General features: G+C 43.8%; 2 protein-coding genes across 2 annotated transcripts in view; one reads left to right on the top strand and one right to left on the bottom strand.

Moving 5' to 3' along the window:
- Window positions 1-214: 214 nt before the first annotated feature.
- LOC310940166 (dual specificity testis-specific protein kinase 1) overlaps window positions 215-18,768 on the bottom strand; it is a gene marked incomplete at both ends in the record, with an annotated part of 72,081 nt that continues 53,527 nt past the window's right edge. The window contains one exon of the mRNA XM_083905097.1: window positions 215-303. Within this exon, the coding sequence (XP_083761223.1) occupies window positions 215-303 (89 nt within the window). The remainder of the gene's footprint in view (window positions 304-18,768) is intronic.
- Window positions 3,563-18,768, top strand: part of nsmfb (NMDA receptor synaptonuclear signaling and neuronal migration factor b) — a gene marked incomplete at its 3' end in the record, with an annotated part of 43,057 nt that continues 27,851 nt past the window's right edge. Inside the window, exons 1-3 of the mRNA XM_083905324.1 lie at window positions 3,563-3,645; window positions 17,138-17,199; window positions 17,856-18,653. Coding sequence (XP_083761450.1) covers window positions 3,575-3,645; window positions 17,138-17,199; window positions 17,856-18,653 — 931 coding nt within the window. The 5' untranslated portion in view covers window positions 3,563-3,574. The remainder of the gene's footprint in view (window positions 3,646-17,137; window positions 17,200-17,855; window positions 18,654-18,768) is intronic.

Here is an 18,768-nt window from a genome sequence, read left to right as displayed (position 1 = left end):
AAGAGAATCACATTAATCACATGTTTCACTTTAGAGACACAACTGTGTCTCTGCTGATGTTTCCTCTGCATGATGCTCCTGCAGTGTGTGTGTGTGTGTGTGTGTGTGTGTGTGTGTGTGTGTGTGTGTGTGTGTGTGTGTGTGTGTGTGTGTGAAGCAGAGAAAGAACTATAAAAACACAGATGGCTTCTTAAAAATTCATCCAGTCACTTTGTTAACGTGCTCCGCTCACCTCTGCCTGACTGACCTCACGTGCTGCAGGAGGAGGAGGAGGAGGAGGAGGAGCTGAAGAGGGAGGCGGAGCTAAAGAGGGAGGCGGAGCTACCCGCCAGCAAACATGTAGATGAAGGAGGGAAGTGATGGTGACGCCAGGTTCATGCGTCCATTTTGACGGACAGGTGACCAAGTCCATCACAGGGTCAGACACACAGTCTGCGCTCAGCTTAGAGTGTTTCTGCTCTAATTTATGTGTGTGTGTGTGTGTGTGTGAGTGTGTGTGTGTGTGAGTGTGTGTGTGTGTGAGTGTGTGTGTGTGTGTGTGTGTGTGTGTGTGTGTTAGTCACATCATTGATGAATAAAACATGTCTTCTTCTGTCCAAACTGTCCACACACAATATTGTGCTTGAAAAAAACCGGCAGAAATGTCCCTTTAGACAAAGTGAATTACATTTGTAGAAGTATATATATATATGTACATATACGTATACATATATATGTATATATAGTACTTCAGTAATTTTGTGTCTCAGAGTCACTGAAGCTTTTCCCTGGAATTGACGTCTTTATTGATTTTGTTTCCCCTGAAGACTAAAATATATCTGACATGATTCTCAGGTCAGTGGACACATCATGGACATGAGTGGACATGAGTGGACACATCATGGACATGAGTGGACACATCATGGACACATCATGGACATGAGTGGACACATCATGGACACATCATGGACATGAGTGGACACATCATGGACATGAGTGGACACATCATGGACACATCATGGACATGAGTGGACACATCATGGACACATCATGGACATGAGTGGACACATCATGGACACATCATGGACATGAGTGGACACATCATGGACACATCATGGACACGAGTGGACACATCATGGACACATCATGGACACATCATGGACATGAGTGGACACATCATGGACATGAGTGGACACATCATGGACACATCATGGACATGAGTGGACACATCATGGACACATCATGGACACATCATGGACACATCATGGACACATCATGGACATGAGTGGACACATCATGGACACATCATGGACATGAGTGGACACATCATGGACACATCATGGACACATCATGGACACATCATGGACACATCATGGACACAAGTGGACACGAGTGGACACATCATGGACACATCATGGACACGAGTGGACACATCATGGACACATCATGGACACATCATGGACACATCATGGACACATCATGGACACATCATGGACACGAGTGGACACATCATGGACACATCATGGACACGAGTGGACACATCATGGACACATCATGGACACATCATGGACACATCATGGACATGAGTGGACACATCATGGACACATCATGGACACATCATGGACATGAGTGGACACATCATGGACACATCATGGACACATCATGGACACAAGTGGACACATCATGGACACATCATGGACACATCATGGACACATCATGGACACATCATGGACACGAGTGGACACATCATGGACACATCATGGACACATCATGGACACGAGTGGACACATCATGGACACATCATGGACACATCATGGACACATCATGGACATGAGTGGACACATCATGGACATGAGTGGACACATCATGGACACATCATGGACACATCATGGACATGAGTGGACACATCATGGACATGAGTGGACACATCATGGACACATCATGGACACATCATGGACACATCATGGACATGAGTGGACACATCATGGACACATCATGGACACATCATGGACACAAGTGGACACATCATGGACACATCATGGACACATCATGGACACATCATGGACACATCATGGACACATCATGGACACATCATGGACACATCATGGACACGAGTGGACACATCATGGACACATCATGGACACATCATGGACACATCATGGACATGAGTGGACACATCATGGACACATCATGGACACATCATGGACACGAGTGGACACATCATGGACACATCATGGACATGAGTGGACACGAGTGGACACATCATGGACACATCATGGACACATCATGGACACATCATGGACACATCATGGACACATCATGGACACGAGTGGACACATCATGGACACATCATGGACACGAGTGGACACATCATGGACACATCATGGACACATCATGGACACGAGTGGACATGAAAGTCAAATGTTACAAGTTGAGTATCCTCTGCAAACAGAGACAGTTTGTTTGACGTAGACAAAGGAAAAGAAAAGAACAGAAAAAAATTTTCTCAGGTTCTTACGACTTAATTCTCATAACGTTACGACTTTATTCTCATAATTCCCATTCGATTAGGACATAATGTTACGACTTAATTCTCATAACGTTAAGACATAACTTTACGACTAAATTCTCATAATGTACGACTTAATTCTCATAACGTTACGACATAACTTTACAACTTAATTCTCATAACGTTACGACATAACTTTACGACTCTATTCTCATAACGTTACGACTTTATTCTCATAACGTTACGACATAACTTTACGACTTTATTCTCATAACGTTAGGACTTTATTCTCATAACGTTACGACATAACTTTACGACTTTATTCTCATAACGTTAGGACTTTATTCTCATAACGTTACGACATACCTTTACGACATAATTCTCATAACGTTACGACATAATTTTACGACTTTATTCTCACAACGTTACGACTTCATTCTCGTAAAGTTGTCACTTTTACTTACAAGGTTACAACTTTATTATTGAATGATTGTGACTTTATGCTCATAACTTTATGATTATTATTGTTATTATTATTAATAATAACAATAATAATAATGTCTTCAGTATTGTCCTCGTATTATTCCCTTCCTTTCGTCTCGGTAAAACAGCGTCTCATCTTAGCGGGAAAAACAATAGAAAGAAACACTTTGAGTCTCCAGCGGTTTCCCGCGCTGCACCTGTCCACCTTGTCCTTATATGGTCAGTGTTTCCTTCCTGAAGCTTCAGCTGGATGAGGAGGAGATGCAGAGGAAGAGGAGGAGGAGAGAAGCAGCAGCATCAGCATCAGCATCAGCATCAGCAGCATCAGCAGCAGCATCAGCATCACTCTGACTCTGACTCTGACTCTGAGTCTCATCCTCCTCCAAACACGTGCGATTGATCAGGATCAATCAAAGCGATTGATCGCCATGACGTCATCACGGCCGTGACTTTGTGGATGTTTATTATTTTTCTTGTTTTTTATTTATTTTTTCCACGCCGCGTGGTGGTGATGATTTTCCCCCGGCTCTTGTTTCTCGTCACGCGCTCCTCGGTCTGCGGAATGAGCCGCGTTTCCCGTCGTGCGGTCGTTTCCACGCCAGCATGGGAACCGCCGTGTCCAAAAGGAAGAACCTGAGGAGTGACGCCATTTCGTCCGTGGCCGCAAAAGTTCGGTGAGTGCGCGTGCGAGACTCCGGGTTCTCCCGAGTTCTCCGTGGATCTGGGTGGATCTGGGTCACATTCAGATCTGATGATGAAATGAAACGGATTATTTAGAAAGTTTCACTGAGGATTCTTTCTTTTATTCTTCCTCATATAAAACTACACATGAACACTTTTTCTCCCATTAAAATATAATATATATAGTTTTTTTTAAAATTCATTATAATTAAAAATATTTGAGATGAAAATCTGCTGAAACTCATCATAACTCGTGATTTCAACCTTTAAAATAACTTTAAAATCTTTTCCACAGTCGTTTATCTTGTGCGTTATCAATATCTATAGTTATTGTGATTCATTTTTTTGTGAAATAAAACGACAAATATTTGTTGAAACTGAGAATTTTGTCACAGATTTGACATAAACGTCATTGTGTAGAAGCTCAAAGTGTTTTTTTCAGTCAATATTTATGTATTTATTGAATATATTACAAACAAGATCTTAAAATCTTTACGTAATTATGGACTTTTGTCATATTGCATTTAAAATCATAATCTAGTAAAGTGGCATTAAATCCATATTCTGTGTCGTTTATTAAGGACGTTTGTGGAAGTTGGGATTTAAAAATGTTTCTTATCCGCTCTTTTATTGTCGTTCTGTCTCAGAATTATAACTTTATTACACGATGCGAGGAAAAGTTTGTCTTTTTGTTGTGATTTGAGATCATTACATTGATTTTCCTAGAAGATAAAGCTCCACGGTTTGAGGATTTGAGGCGTTCAAGGGTCAATTTAAAGCTCCTTAAGGAGAAAATGAGTATTTTCTTCTTGTTTGAACGTGAATATTTGAAGGTGTTTCGTGTCGATCGAGGACTTTCTGAACAAATGTAAATGTCTTGTAAAAGAAAAGCATCCGACGCTAGATCTGTTCACACTACACACACCGTTCACACTGTTCACACCACGTATGTGCACTTCAGTGAAGGCAGAGTTTGTGTTATTATTATTATTTCATTTATACACAAACACACGTAAGTAAAACGTCTCTGCGCTGAGGTCACGCACCGTGGAAATCGCAAAAAATTGGATTTGGACTAATGCAATTAGACCCTGGTGCTGTCGACTGTGTGTGTGTGTGTGTGTGTGTGTGTGTGTGTGTGTGTGTGTGTGATGGAGTGTGTGTGTGTGTCACATCATTAAAAGGTGTCATGAGTCATGGTTGTCACATCAGTGAGCTGCTGGTCCACAGGCTCCAGGATGACTAATGTTCACTTCACGGACCCTGAAACATGGAGGAAACCTTTTTCTTCTTCTTCTCCTCCTTCTTCATCATCTTCTTCATCATCTTCATCTTCTTCTTCATCTTCTCCTCTGGGTTTCATGTGTTTTCTCTCACTCCCACTCTTCTCCTGCTGAAACACCAGACTCTGAAACAAAAAGCACATATGCTTCACGCTCAGGCATCGTATGACCTTTTCCATCTCACTTACACACTCAACACCTACACTCACTCATGCTCTCGTTTGCCAACTCCATTTGTCTCTCTGTCTCTCTGTCTCTCTGTCTCTCTCTCTCTCTCTCTCTCTCTCTCTCTCTCTCTCTCTCTGTCTCTCTGTCTCTCTCTCTCTGCTGTTGATTTGTTTATTTTCCCTCTCCTGTGTTTTCACACCTCAGCTTTAATCCTCATAAATCACTGGGCTCAGACCTCAGTCTAAGGGTTCTGGTTCCAGCTCTTATCAGTGATGATGAGCCGAAGCTGCAGCTGACGGCGGCTTTAATGGACGTCTGTGAGCGATGACTCCTCCTCTCAATCCTCCTCTCCTTTACGTTACGACTGAATTCTCATAATTCTCATGACATTACAACTTAATTCTCATAACGTTATGACTTAATTCTCATAACATTTCAACTTAATTCTCATAACGTTACGAATTCTTTCTCATAATTCTCATGACATTACGACTTAATTCTCATAACATTACAACTTAATTCTCCTAACGTTACAACTTAATTCTCATGACGTGACGACTTATTTCTCATAACGTTACGACTTAATTCTCTCTCATAACGTTACGACTTAATTCTCTCTCATAACCTTACGACTTAATTCTCATAACGTTACAACTTAATTCTCATAACGTGACGACTTAATTCTCATAACGTTACGACTTAATTCTCATAACGTTACGACTTAATTCTCCTAACGTTACAACTTAATTCTCATGACGTTACGACTTAATTCTCCTAACGTTACAACTTAATTCTCATAACGTTACGACTTAATTCTCCTAACGTTACAACTTAATTCTCATGACGTTACGACTTAATTCTCATAACGTTACGACTTAATTCTCATAACGTTACGACTTAATTCTCATAACGTTACGACTTAATTCTCCTAACGTTACAACTTAATTCTCATGACGTTACGACTTAATTCTCATAACGTTACGACTTAATTCTCATGACGTTACGACTTAATTCTCATAACGTTACAACTTAATTCTCATGACGTTACGACTTAATTCTCATGACGTTACGACTTAATTCTCATAACGTTACGACTTAATTCTCATAACGTTACGACTTAATTCTCCTAACGTTACAACTTAATTCTCATGACGTTACGACTTAATTCTCATAACGTTACGACTTAATTCTCCTAACGTTACAACTTAATTCTCATAACGTTACGACTTAATTCTCCTAACGTTACAACTTAATTCTCATAACGTGACGACTTATTTCTCATAACGTTACTACTTAATTCTCATAATGTTACGACTTAATTCTCCTAACGTTACAACTTAATTCTCATAACGTGACGACTTATTTCTCATAACGTTACAACTTCATTCTAATAACGTTACGACTTAATTCTAATAACGTTACGACTTAATTCTCATAACGTTACGACTTCTTTCTCATAATGTTACGACTTAATTCTCATAACGTTACGACTTAATTCTCATAACGTTACAACTTCATTCTAATAACGTTACGACTTAATTCTCATAACGTTACGACTTAATTCTCATAACGTTACGACTTAATTCTCATAACGTTACAACTTCATTCTAATAACGTTACGACTTAATTCTAATAACGTTACGACTTAATTCTCATAACGTTACGACTTCTTTCTCATAATGTTACAAATTCTTTCTCATAACGTTACGACTTAATTCTCATAACGTTACGACTTAATTCTCATAACATTACAAATTCTTTCTCATAACGTTACGACTTATCTCTCATTCACATTAACCTTCCTGCTGCTAGCGTAGCCGTTAGCCATGAATGTTTGCGGCAAACCTCGCTTTTTCACAACTTCTCCAGCGAGTTTATATGACTGATCGAGGCATGAAGCCACTCGTCGATCGATTAATCATGCCTTGTTCTCGGCTGAGAACAGACGCTGGTGTTCATCGAGTCGCTGTTGGAGTCACGTCGTCGCTGTTGATGTGATTTGGTGTTTAAACGTTGGAAATGGGCTCAGAATCATCGATGATTCAGACTCACTCTCGTCCTCCTGTGTGTCCTGAATTTACATGAAGTGAAAAACACCACTGATTATTTTCATTGTCATTGTCAGAACGGCCTCCGTTTCCATTGTGTTGCATGATGATTTTCGCTGGCTGCTCACAGGACGAGGGCAGAGTTTCTCTGTGAACGTGAAGAAAAATGAGGCCGAGACGAAGCTGAATCGCTGTCTGAAAAGTGTTCTGATTTGAAAGTGACTGGGCATTGTTATGCTAATGCGCGATCAGACCCCGAGGACTGAGCCGAGCAAAGAAAAATCACACTTTTGTGTTTCTTACATGGTCTCCGTAAATAATAAATGAGGCGTTGTCAGCAAACGAGAACACGGTTAGAATAATAGGTGCCGAAAAAACAGAACATTCGAAACCTGTTAAAGGGACACGAAAGGTTAGAATAGCACTCAGGTCTTCAGGGAGGATGTTCCAAAGATCAGGACCAGGATGACAGAACGTTCTGGATCTAACTTTGGTTCTAATTAAAAGATTCTCCGAGCTGAAATATGTTCCTATGATAAAAGTTCCATTTTTTGGCACCCTTCCCTTGGGGTACCAGACTATCGGACATGCACACGATTGAGTTCCTGAACTTTAATCAGTTTTTAACGGATCATATAAACGTATCGTGATAAGTTGTATTTTCACCGAGTGGACGGGTATGGTACGTGGAAAAGGACCAAAGCAACGAGACCAGTTCCATTTTTTGACACCCTTTCCCTTGGGGTACCAGACTACCAGATCAATTTGAGCGATTGCGTTGCCTTCCATGTCATCGTTTGTTGCCGTTGCACTGGTACGACATCACACGCTCATCGGGAACAGTCTGTAACCAAATATACCAAGCCTGATCCAGGACTTTACCGTTCGGTGTTTTTGTTTTTTTTGCGTTGGCTTTGGGACTAGTACCAAAACAACTAGACCAGTTCCATTCTTTGGCACCCTTCCCTTGGGGTACCAGACTACCAGACAAGATTGGGGCGATTGCGTTGCCTTCCATGTCATCGTTTGTTGTTGTCGTCGCACCGGTACGACATCACGCTACACGTCCATCGGGAACAGTCCGCAACCAAATATACCAAATGAAGATATTGTTATTATTTCGCAAACTTGATCCAGGACTTTACCTTTCTGTGTTTTTGTTTTTTTTGCGTTGGCTTTGGGACTAGTACCAAAACAACTAGACCAGTTCCATTTTTTGGCACCCTTCCCTTGGGGTACCAGACTACCAAACTGATTGGGCGATTGCGTTGCCTTCCATGTCATCGTTTGTTGTTGTCGTCACACCGGTACGACATCACGCTACACGTCTATCGGGAACAGTCCGCAACCAAATATGCCAAATGAAGATACTGTTATTATTTTGCAAGCTTGATCAAGGACTTTACCATTCCGTGTTTTTATTTTTTTGGGACAAGTACCAAAACAACTAGACCACTTCCATTCTTTGGCACCCTTCCCTTGGGGTACCAGACTACCATACTCTAATGTATGTAAAAAAAAAACACTATAAAGGTATTATTTTCCCGACTGTTTTTAAAGAATCGTATAAAAGTAGCTGATGGTATGAAAAGCCGTGTTTTCACTGCGTGGTATGGTTCGGTTTAGTCCAGTATTGTACGTGACAAAACAACTAGACCAGTTCCAGTCTTTGGCACCTTTCCCTTGGGGTACCAGACTTCCCGACGAAGATTGCGTTGCCTCTCGACATCGCGCTACACGTCCATCGGGAACAGTCCACAACCAAATAAACCAAGATATTATTATTATTATTATTATTTTGCAAGCCTGATCCAGGACTTTACAGTTCCAAACTGTACCGTACTGAACCGCATGCGTACGATCGAGTTCCTCAACTTTAATCGTTCCAGCTCCTGTGCAAAAAGGACCATCTTGCGTGGTACGGTTCGCTTTGGTTCAGTATTGTACGTGTGTTTTTTTTTAAGTACCAAAACAACTAGTCCAGTTCCATTCTTTGGCACCTTTCCCTTGGAGTGCCAGACTTCCCGGCGAAGATTGCGTTGCCTCTCGACATCGCGCTACACGTCCATCGGGAACAGTCCACAACCAAGATATTATTATTATTATTATTATTTTGCAAGCCTGATCCAGGACTTTACAGTTCCAAACTGTACCGTACTGAACCGCATGCGTACGATCGAGATCCTGAACTTTAATCGTTCCAGCTCCTGTGCAAAAAGGACCATCTTGCGTGGTACGGTTCGCTTTGGTTCAGTATTGTACGTGTGTTTTTTTTTAAGTACCAAAACAACTAGTCCAGTTCCAGTCTTTGGCACCTTTCCCTTGGAGTATCAGACTTCCCGACGAAGATTGCGTTGCCTCTCGACATCGCGCTACACGTCCATCGGGAACAGTCCACAACCAAATAAACCAAGATATTATTATTATTATTATTATTATTTTGCAAGCTTGATCCAGGACTTTACAGTTCCAAACTGTACCGTACTGAACCGCAAGCGTACGATCGAGTTCCTGAACTACAATCGTTCCAGCTCCTGCGCAAAACGGATCATCTTGCGTGGTACGGTTCGCTTTGGTTCAGTATTGTACGTGTTTTTTTAGTCCAGTTCCGGTCTTTGGCACCCTAACCCTTGCAGGTACCAGACTTGAGTTCCTGAACTTTAAATCATTCATCAGTTCATGTGCAGAATGAACTGATTTTCCCGACTGTAAAGCGCCCGAGGCGCGAACGCGGCGAAACCGCGCTCGTTCGTGACCGCGCACACGAAAGAGCCGAAACCATCTGCTTTGACGAGCCTCTCGATAAAAGACTTCAGAGCCGACGTCCCCTTAAATATTTCACAGTCACCTCTGAGGGAAACAGTTTTTTTTCCAGGCCTTAATAGTTTCCACTTTGATGGAAAATAGGATTTCATGGCCTCAGCAGTGACCCCCCCCCCCGCCATCGTCATCCTCGCCGCTCAGATTGGCTCCGGTCACGGTCCACTCCGACTGTCGGCCATAAAACATCTGCGTCCTCTCGTCTGCCAGAGTCAGTGCGGAGGAGCTCACACACACACACACACACACACACACACACACACACACGGCAGACTGTGAAACACAAATATGAGATTTATCATCTGTAATTATGAAGCGTGACGGCGGAATTTTTTTAGAAACGAGACGTCATTAACAAAAACTCCGGTTTACACTTCAAGCGAGCGGCGCTTCAGATTGGATTAGATTAAGTCGGATTAGATCAGACTGCGGGAAAATCAAATTACAGCAAAGGTCGACAAGTACGGACAGAATACACAAACACAAATATGTGCGTTAAGCTCCTGTAAACTCAGCGGCGTCATCGCATTAATCCACCGTATGAAAATGAAGCGATATGTAACAACGTACAGACGAGTTGAGACGAGGTTACCGCGCGCCGCAGGACAGCGCGGTAACCACGGCGATGACTGAAGAACCGTCGCCAAGACATTAGAGATGCAACGTTTTTACGAGGGTTTGTTGGCAGGCGTTTGAATTTACCGCCCACAAGTACTTTGTAGTAGTTTGTATTTGTGTATAAACGCTATAAAAAAATTATAATTGCCGTGCTTTTGTCGCCTTAGAAAAAAGATTTTTTAGAATAATGTCTGAGCCTCACTGGGGGCGGCCATCTTGAGTCGCCTTTTTTTCACCGCTCACTCTCCCTGCACCAAACCCCATAGAGAAAACCACAGGAGTTGTTGATCCACTGGTGCCTCTAAATCACTAAGTTCAAATGTCTTATTTTGGCTTTTAAAATCCTTTGTTTAGATTTACGTCAGTGACACAAAGTGACCACACGAGGCAGCAGTGGACCATCACTGGACCATCACTGGAAATCACTGATTTTCTCTATGGGGTTTGGTGTTGGGAGGGTTTTCAGCCAGAAAAGGTATGTTTAAAAGGTGCATTATGTAATAAATCTAAAGCAACTGGCCATAAAATCCTCCTAACCCTAACCCAACAGTACAGCCAAGATATTTGCATTAAAAAAAATCATGCAAATCATGTTTATGTTTTGAAATCATGTTTTGGCGTCATGTGGCGCCACCTACCGCCGTCCACCAATCACTGCAGTCAGTAGAGTCTCAGCTGCCGAGCAACCACGGGTTGCCAGTTACGTCAGAAAACGAAACCTAAAAGGTTTACCTCGGTATTTTGAATTTGAATGTAGTAACAGTTTTTGGCCACATTCTTACATATGGCGCCTTTAACTTTGACATACAGCTGTATATAGCTAGCATAGATGTTGAGAGCCTTTAGTCAAGTAGCTGGAATGTTCCAATTTTCCCCAAAAAACCTTTGCCTGTAGATATTGCCAGACAAAAACATCCATTTGGTTACAATAAACCAGGGGTGTCAAACTGGTGGCCCGGGGGCCACATGGGGCCCCCCAATCGATTACATGCGGCCCCCCACTCAATATCATGTTATAATGAAAACATGTCCCACGACCTCACCGTCTATTAAACACAGTGTGTAGCTGAGGCACAGCTGCCATAATATATGTTTGCTAGCAATGTTTTTATAACAGTAATAATAAGACATTTGGTTATAATTATTCCATTATTGAATGTATCATATACAACATTCAATTACATATATAAATACACTTGTTAGGGCCAGAGCCACGAATGGCAGTGGCCCCCGAAACGGCTCCTGGTCCAAATTTTAATTACAGTTGTCTACACTGTTATTTCTGTATTTTAAAATAAATGTCTGTTTATGATATTAATACATACATTTTGCATCATAAAAAGAATTATTAAGTATACTTGTGGTATCATGATGCAATATTGTGAACAGTTGTTTTTGTTCTCTTGGCCGGGGCCCCCTCTTGACCACGATAGATGTGCATTGGCCCCCGGGTCATTTGAGTTTGAGACCCCCTGCAATAAACCAACAAAAAAAAAAGAAAAAGCAAGAACCTGCTTTTTTTTACTGGAAAAAAACCCCCCTCCAAGATAGTAAATATTGATTCCCCCTGTCCGTCACTGTCATCGTGAAAAACGACCTCAGTTGACCTTCAGTGATCGGGAACTGTCCGTGTCCGCGAAGCCCCGCCCACTCCGTGACCTCCTGTCGTGTTACTGTCACATCTTTCATCACCGCTCTGCTCTAATCTGCTTAAATGGAAAACATTCACACTCAACAATGTTCAGAAATTGAATTTGTCGTCACCGTCTCTCTCGACCTTTGACCCCTAAAGATCTACGACCTCGTGTCTCCGTCTCCTTTTTTTTCTTCTCTCTTGTTCCCGGTAATGAACGCTCTCTCTCTCTCTCTCTCTCTCTCTCTCTCTCTCTCTCTCTCGTCCTCACGGGGAAACGCGAGTAATTACGGCGACGCCGAGCAAAGTGTCTCCTAATGAAGTCGTCGGGCTTTTATCAGTCGCCGAGACACGGTGGAGACGTCACGCGCGAGCGCAGAAACCGCCGCGGCTGCACAAAGCGTCTCGACCTAACGCATGAATTATGAAGGCGTGGATTAAATTTTCATGGCTGCGTCACGTGTTCACGCGTTCGCTGACGTCCTCTAACAATAATAATACATTCATGTCAAGAATCTACACGAGCGGTCAGGGGCGCAGCTCGTGAACAAGCAAATCAGGCAACTGCTTTGGGCCCCCGAGCCGATATTTATGTTGTTTTATAATGTGGGTTCTTAACAGTGTAATGTATTTTTTTACTAAGTTCGTATAGTTTTTTTAAAAAGCTATTTACAAGTTATTTTCATTTATATTTTCACATACTTTTTTAATTACAAGGTTTTTCCATGTTATTTCATTCATTTTGAAAAAAAAAAAAATATATATATATATATATATATTTTGAACTCGTACATTTTTCGTTGGTGTCAGATTATTTATAACATAATAGTGATGAACACTGGTTGGAAGGAAGGGCCCCCTGGGAATTTTTGCTTAGGGCCCCTACAGACTCTAGAATCGCCTCTGTGAGCAGTAATGATGAGGACAGAGACGGACGAGCAGGTGGACACTTAGATGGCCGTCACCTCATGGAGGAACATGGAGGAACATGGAGGAACATGGAGGAACATGGAGGAATCTGGAGGAACATGGATGAACCTGGAGGAACATGGAGGAACATGAAGGAACCTGGAGGAACATGGAGGAACATGGAGGAACCTGGGGGAACATGGAGGAACCTGGAGGAACATGGAGGAACATGGATGAACATGGAGGAACCTGGAGGAACATGGAGGAACCTGGAGGAACATGGAGGAACCTGGAGGAACATGGAGGAACATGGATGAACATGGAGGAACCTGGAGGAACCTGGAGGAACCTGGAGGAACCTGGAGGAACATGGAGGAACATGGATGAACCTGGAAGAACCTGGAGGAACATGGATGAACATGGAGAGCAGCAGCTTTAGTCCTCGTTAGCATCTCTATGTCTTTGTCTCTGTTTATTTTAAATTCAAACCAGTTTTTATGGTTATTGAGGTTTGAACTTTTACTTGTAATACTGGTACTTTATATAAAGTCATGTCTCCTTCACATCCTCATCATCATCATCATCATCATCATCATCACCCATCAGGATGATGATGAGGAGGAGAAACTCTTGCATTTGACCAGCACATAAAAGTCTAATAACGTCAGGTTTCCGGATCATCTGTGTCCTCTCTGTCCTCCTACACTTATTTTATTAGTCGTAACTCGCCTTATTATTCCTCCTCCTCTTCCTCCTCCTCCTCTTCCTCTTCCTCCTCACCCCCCCCCCCCCCCCCCGTCTTCATGCTTTACGCTCCGTCTTTACGTTCTATTTTCGGTCTCACAGACGCGTCTCGCTCTTCTTGTCGCGGCGTTTTTCTTCACATGGCTGAAAACATGCAGGTAAAGAAATAAATAAGCAGCAGCAGAAACAGTCTGTTGTCAGAGATGGACTATTGTCTATATACTATATATATATATAGTATAACTTTTTGTCAATCACAAGGTGGTGATTTCAAATTTAAACGTTATTTTAATGGTTTAAAAAATGTTGATAACGTATTCTGGGGCGTTTCCTATACTTTAAATCTCTGGGATTTTTTATTGGAAGCAGTTGACAAAGTCAAGTATAGACATCAGTGATGATTGCAGTGCCCTCTCTTTTCTCCTCCTCCTCCTCTTCTTCCTCCTCTTCTTCCTCCTCTTCCTCCTCCTCCTGCTGCACGTGCCGCCTCATATTTAATTAGTGTGTCATACAAACGTCAGCAACAACACAGCAATTCCATTTCACTGCAGCTCCTCTGGGAGTTCAGCATGTGTGCATGTAGAAAGCATATTGTGTGTGCGTGTATGTATGTATGTATATGTGTGTGTGTGTGTGTGTGTGTGTGTGTGTGTGTGTGTGGCCTATTTCTTTCTCTTCATGCTGCTGCACATGTACATGTTCTTCTAAGGATGAGTCGCTGTGTGTTTACACTGAAGTCACTGCTGTGACCTCCATCTTTGAACTTGTATATCGTCAGTGTGTGGATGTTTCAGGAATACAAATGTGTTTCTTTAGATATTGTCCACTCATACACACACACACACACACACACACACACACACACACACATATATATATATATATATTCCAATAACCAATTCCATTTAGTCAAAGTCAGTGCAGCTGATGTCCGATCGATACCTGACGTCAATTATTATAATTTTATCTTTGTCAGTTGCCTTCAGTCTGATCAAATGTAACAGTTTAATGAGGGTATATGTACAGACAGTATATATGTCAAATATAGTAGTAGTTTATGTAAGTAGATTTCTTTTGCAGACATGAAAAAACATGTTTATTGCAAAAAAAACCCCTCATATTTACCGACCTCCCAACCCATCTCCCCCTGAAAGTACCTACACTCTAAGAAATAAAAGTGCTAAGTAGATCCATATGAGGTTCTTCGGCTTGTCCACATAGTGGAACCCTTTTTGGCTCCAGGTAGAACCTTTTTGATAAATGATCCACCAGGAGCCCTTTTGGACGGGTTCCACCAAGAACCCGCGAAAGGGTATTTCAGAAGCAAATGGTTCCAGCTAGAGCCTCAGCCCTTGTAGAAGGACCATTTTGGAACCCTTATTTCTCAAGAGTGTACCAACTTCTCAAACTCCAGCCTGACTTCCCAACAACCTATCAACCTATCGACGTACCCACCTCCAACTACTTACCAACCTTTTCCCTCCCAACCAACCAACCAACCAACCAACCAACCAACCAACCAACCAACCAACCAACCAACCCCTGAAGCCAGTTACCAACCTTCAGACTAAACTACCTCCCGACCTTCTGACCTTCCTACCTACCAACCACCCAACCCAACCTAATTCCCAAACTACCAACTGACTTCCCAAACTACCCATCAACCTACCAATGTACCTACTTCCAAAACAATGGTAAATTCCCTAACCAACCAACCTCCGAAACTACCAACCAATTTACCAATGTACCTCCCTCCAAACCAACAGTCAATTCCCTAACCAACCAACCAACCAACCAACCAACCAACCAACCAACCAACCAACCAACCACCAACTAACCAACCATCGACCACCCAACCCACCTACTTCCCAATCTACCAACTGACTTCCCAAGCAACCTATCAACCTACCAATGTACCTACTTCCAAAACAATGGTCAATTCCCTAACCAACCAACCTCCGAAACTACCAACCAATTTACCAATGTACCTACCTCCAAACCAACAGTCAATTCCATAACCAACCAACCAACCAACCAACCAACCACCGACCACCCAACCCACCTACTTCCCAAACTACCAACTGACTTCCCAAGCAACCTATCAACCTACCAATGTACCTACTTCCAAAACAATGGTCAATTCCCTAACCAACCAACCTCCGAAACTACCAACCAATTTACCAATGTACCTACCTCCAAACCAACAGTCAATTCCATAACCAACCAACCAACCAACCAACCAACCAACCAACCAACCAACCACCGACCACCCAACCCACCTACTTCCCAATCTACCAACTGACTTCCCAAGCAACCTATCAACCTACCAATGTACCTACTTCCAAAACAATGGTCAATTCCCTAACCAACCAACCTCCGAAACTACCAACCAATTTACCAATGTACCTACCTCCAAACCAACAGTCAATTCCATAACCAACCAACCAACCAACCAACCAACCAACCAACCAACCACCGACCACCCAACCCACCTACTTCCCAAACTACCAACTGACTTCCCAAGCAACCTACCAATGTACCTACTTCCAAAACAATGGTTAATTCCCTTACCAACCAACCTCCGAAACTACCAACCAATTTACCAATGTACCTACCTCCAAACCAACTGACCTACCTCCTGACCTTCCTTCCTACTACAGTCAGGCTGCAGACTTGCACTTTTCTCTAACTTTGTTCTCATCGATGCTGTAAATGAAACCTTGTATTTCATCCCAGAAAAACCTGGCACCACTTTACTAAACTAAACTAGTAAGAGTAGAGAATTAAGAGCGGACATCGCCGACACATTCTGCTACATACATGTTCCTGACACTCTGCCAGTTCCTCGCTGTTCCTGCCAAAGTACGTGCCGTCTCTCGCCTTCTCGCTGTTCCCGCGGACGACGTGTCGCGGCGTTTATCTGCTGGATTTGAAAATACGACAACGTCTCCGTCTCCTGTGAGACTCTTATCATCTGTGTTTGACCGAAACCCTTCAGTCTCTGCAGGAGAACGTTACGGCAGCGTTACCTCTCGGCGACAGACTGTGAAGTGAGGAAAAAAAAAAGGGTTGTTCTTATCGCGCTACGACGTCGGACTGATAGACGTGTAGTAGGAGTCAGATATGAAGAGGAGTCACCGATGAAAAGTCTAAAAATGACTCTGTATGTGTGTGTGTGTGTGTGTGAGTGTGTGTGTGTGAGTCACTTCTGTGTGAGAGTCTGAGGATTTAACTGCCGCTTTCGCTGGGTTTGTCTCCACAGAGCAGCCAGAGCCTTCGGAGAATATTTGTCCAACGCTAACACGGAGAACCGCAACGGAGCAGGTAACACACACACACACACACACACACACACACACACACACACACACGCACGCACACACACGTTTATCGACTGACTGATGTTCTAATCTTCTGCGTTCTGTGAGGTCGCCTTCACACCTGATAGTCTCCGCTAGACTCGGTGCGATTCTTTAGCGAAACCAAACCAAACCTTTTGATAATAACGCATTCCCCCTCCTCGCCTGAGGCGGCGCCGCATCAAGAATTACTGATGAAGAAGAAGACGAGGCCAAACAACGAAGAAGAAAACCTGAAAAGGAATTCTGTTTCCGCCAAACGAGAGCAAAAACATTGAGCTGCATCGATGGGCGTCAGACGTTTACGCCGGCTATTGTTCTACACGCATGCGTGTGTTGGTTGGGTTTACCCACAATGCCCTGCGTTGTCGTCCGTTTCCTGCATTTGGTTCACTTGAAGCGAGCAGAGACCTTTGTTTGTTGAGGTGCTTTAGTGTTCGGTTGCACATTCACACCTCCCCAAACTAGGGTTTAATTAATCGATTGATCAGAGAGTGTCGTCACAGGAAAAGTGCCGTTTCTTTTTAATTTTCCCGCACTTTTTTTTTCAACCGTTACCGTTCACTTTGAGATTTATCTTTCGGTCGACGTTGACCTTCTCTTCCTTTCTCCCGCCACCAGATCATTTATTGTCCGACGCCTTCGCCGGCCAAGACTGCGACTCTCCAGACGTTAGCCAGCGTTTGCACAACAACAACCTGCCTCCCCAGAGCCTCCGCTTGCCTGTAGCGAAACCCGACCAGCCTGTCCGGTCCACCCCCCGAGGCCCCGCCCTGTCTCGGTCTCAGCCTCTGGTCAGCTGCAGCCTGCAGCCTCCGGCGCCGGCGGGCGCCTCCAAACGGCGACTCTCCGTGGAGCGAAGCCTCTCCGCGGACGAGCCGTCGCGCTCAAGGAGCCAGGAGGGGAGCGCGGCCGCGAAGCCCGCCAGGGTTTACACAATCAGCGGGGAAGGAGGGATGACGCTGGGGAGCCGAGGCAGCGAGGAGAGCCTGGAGCTGGAGGTGATAAAGACCTCCGGGGACCAGAATCCCTCCCAGGCCTCCAACCCTGACAACGACCCATCCTGCACCAGCCAACCGTCCGCCTCGGCCCCCCGCGGCGGCCACCACCGCAGCAGCGGGCACCATCGCAGCAACCACCACCACCACCACCACGCAGCAGCCCAGCAACACGGCGGACCGGCGTCCGCGTCGCAGCCGCTGCAGAGCTCGGGAGGAAACGGCGGCAACGTCCGAGACTGGGGGCTGAGGCGAGCGGCGTCCAAGGACGACTACACCGCCGACTGCGTGGCCTGCATTCGAGCGCCGTGTCAGAGCCAGCGCTCGCTGGACCTGGACGCGTCGCCGAGGGACGGAGACAAGCAGCGCAAGAAGCTGGAGAGGATGTACAGCGAGGACAGAACGTCGACTGAAGACAGAGGTGAGGACAATAGCGGTTATATCAGTGTTACTTGTGATTCTACATTTGATTTAAAGGTGCTTTAAAATCCTCCTAATATGTCACAGAGACTCAGGAATAATGTTCATATGACAAA

Source organism: Microchirus variegatus (assembly GCF_963457635.1).
Source record: "Microchirus variegatus genome assembly, chromosome: 18".
In the NCBI taxonomy this organism is placed as follows: domain Eukaryota; kingdom Metazoa; phylum Chordata; class Actinopteri; order Pleuronectiformes; family Soleidae; genus Microchirus; species Microchirus variegatus.
Note: the sequence above shows the minus strand (reverse complement) of the source record. Positions and strands in the feature narration are given on the sequence as shown.